The sequence below is a fragment of the Mandrillus leucophaeus genome, unplaced genomic scaffold (genome assembly GCF_000951045.1).
Source record: "Mandrillus leucophaeus isolate KB7577 unplaced genomic scaffold, Mleu.le_1.0 Scaffold523, whole genome shotgun sequence".
Taxonomy (NCBI): Eukaryota; Metazoa; Chordata; class Mammalia; order Primates; family Cercopithecidae; genus Mandrillus; species Mandrillus leucophaeus.
In genome coordinates, this window is record NW_012105620.1 from 1,056,008 (window position 1) to 1,056,329 (window position 322).

Consider the following 322-nt stretch of genomic DNA (forward strand, 5'->3'; position numbering starts at 1 on the left):
AAAAAAAAAAAAAAAGTGTAATCTGACAAGCACAGGATCTAGAAAAATTCCACACCTGAAATTATGATTTTGCTAAATAGTTTCTCTTTCAATATATTATCTGTGTTTTCAAAGGAAAGTATCATGCGTGTGCTCTCCAAAGAACTGAAGCAGAAGAAAAGTCAAAGCTCCACCAAGGTGAGTGTCCAGGGCTTGTTCTTGTTCTCTGTTTTAATTCTGATCTTGAACAAACGAATTCTTGGTAAAGAATGTATTTGTAGGAAGTATGAGCTGGTCTGAAAATATGAGAATTTAAGTACAGTATCTTATTACATACTAAAAA

The 322-nt window shown here is 32.6% G+C and overlaps 1 protein-coding gene across 3 annotated transcripts in view; it reads left to right on the forward strand.

Moving 5' to 3' along the window:
- The first annotated feature begins 119 nt into the window (after positions 1-119).
- Positions 120-322, forward strand: part of CDC20B (cell division cycle 20B) — a 54,243-nt gene continuing 54,040 nt past the window's right edge. For all 3 annotated transcript variants that reach the window (XM_011996761.1, XM_011996762.1, XM_011996763.1), the window contains exon 1: positions 120-177. In XM_011996761.1, the coding sequence (XP_011852151.1) occupies positions 124-177 (54 nt within the window). In that variant the 5' untranslated portion in view covers positions 120-123. The remainder of the gene's footprint in view (positions 178-322) is intronic.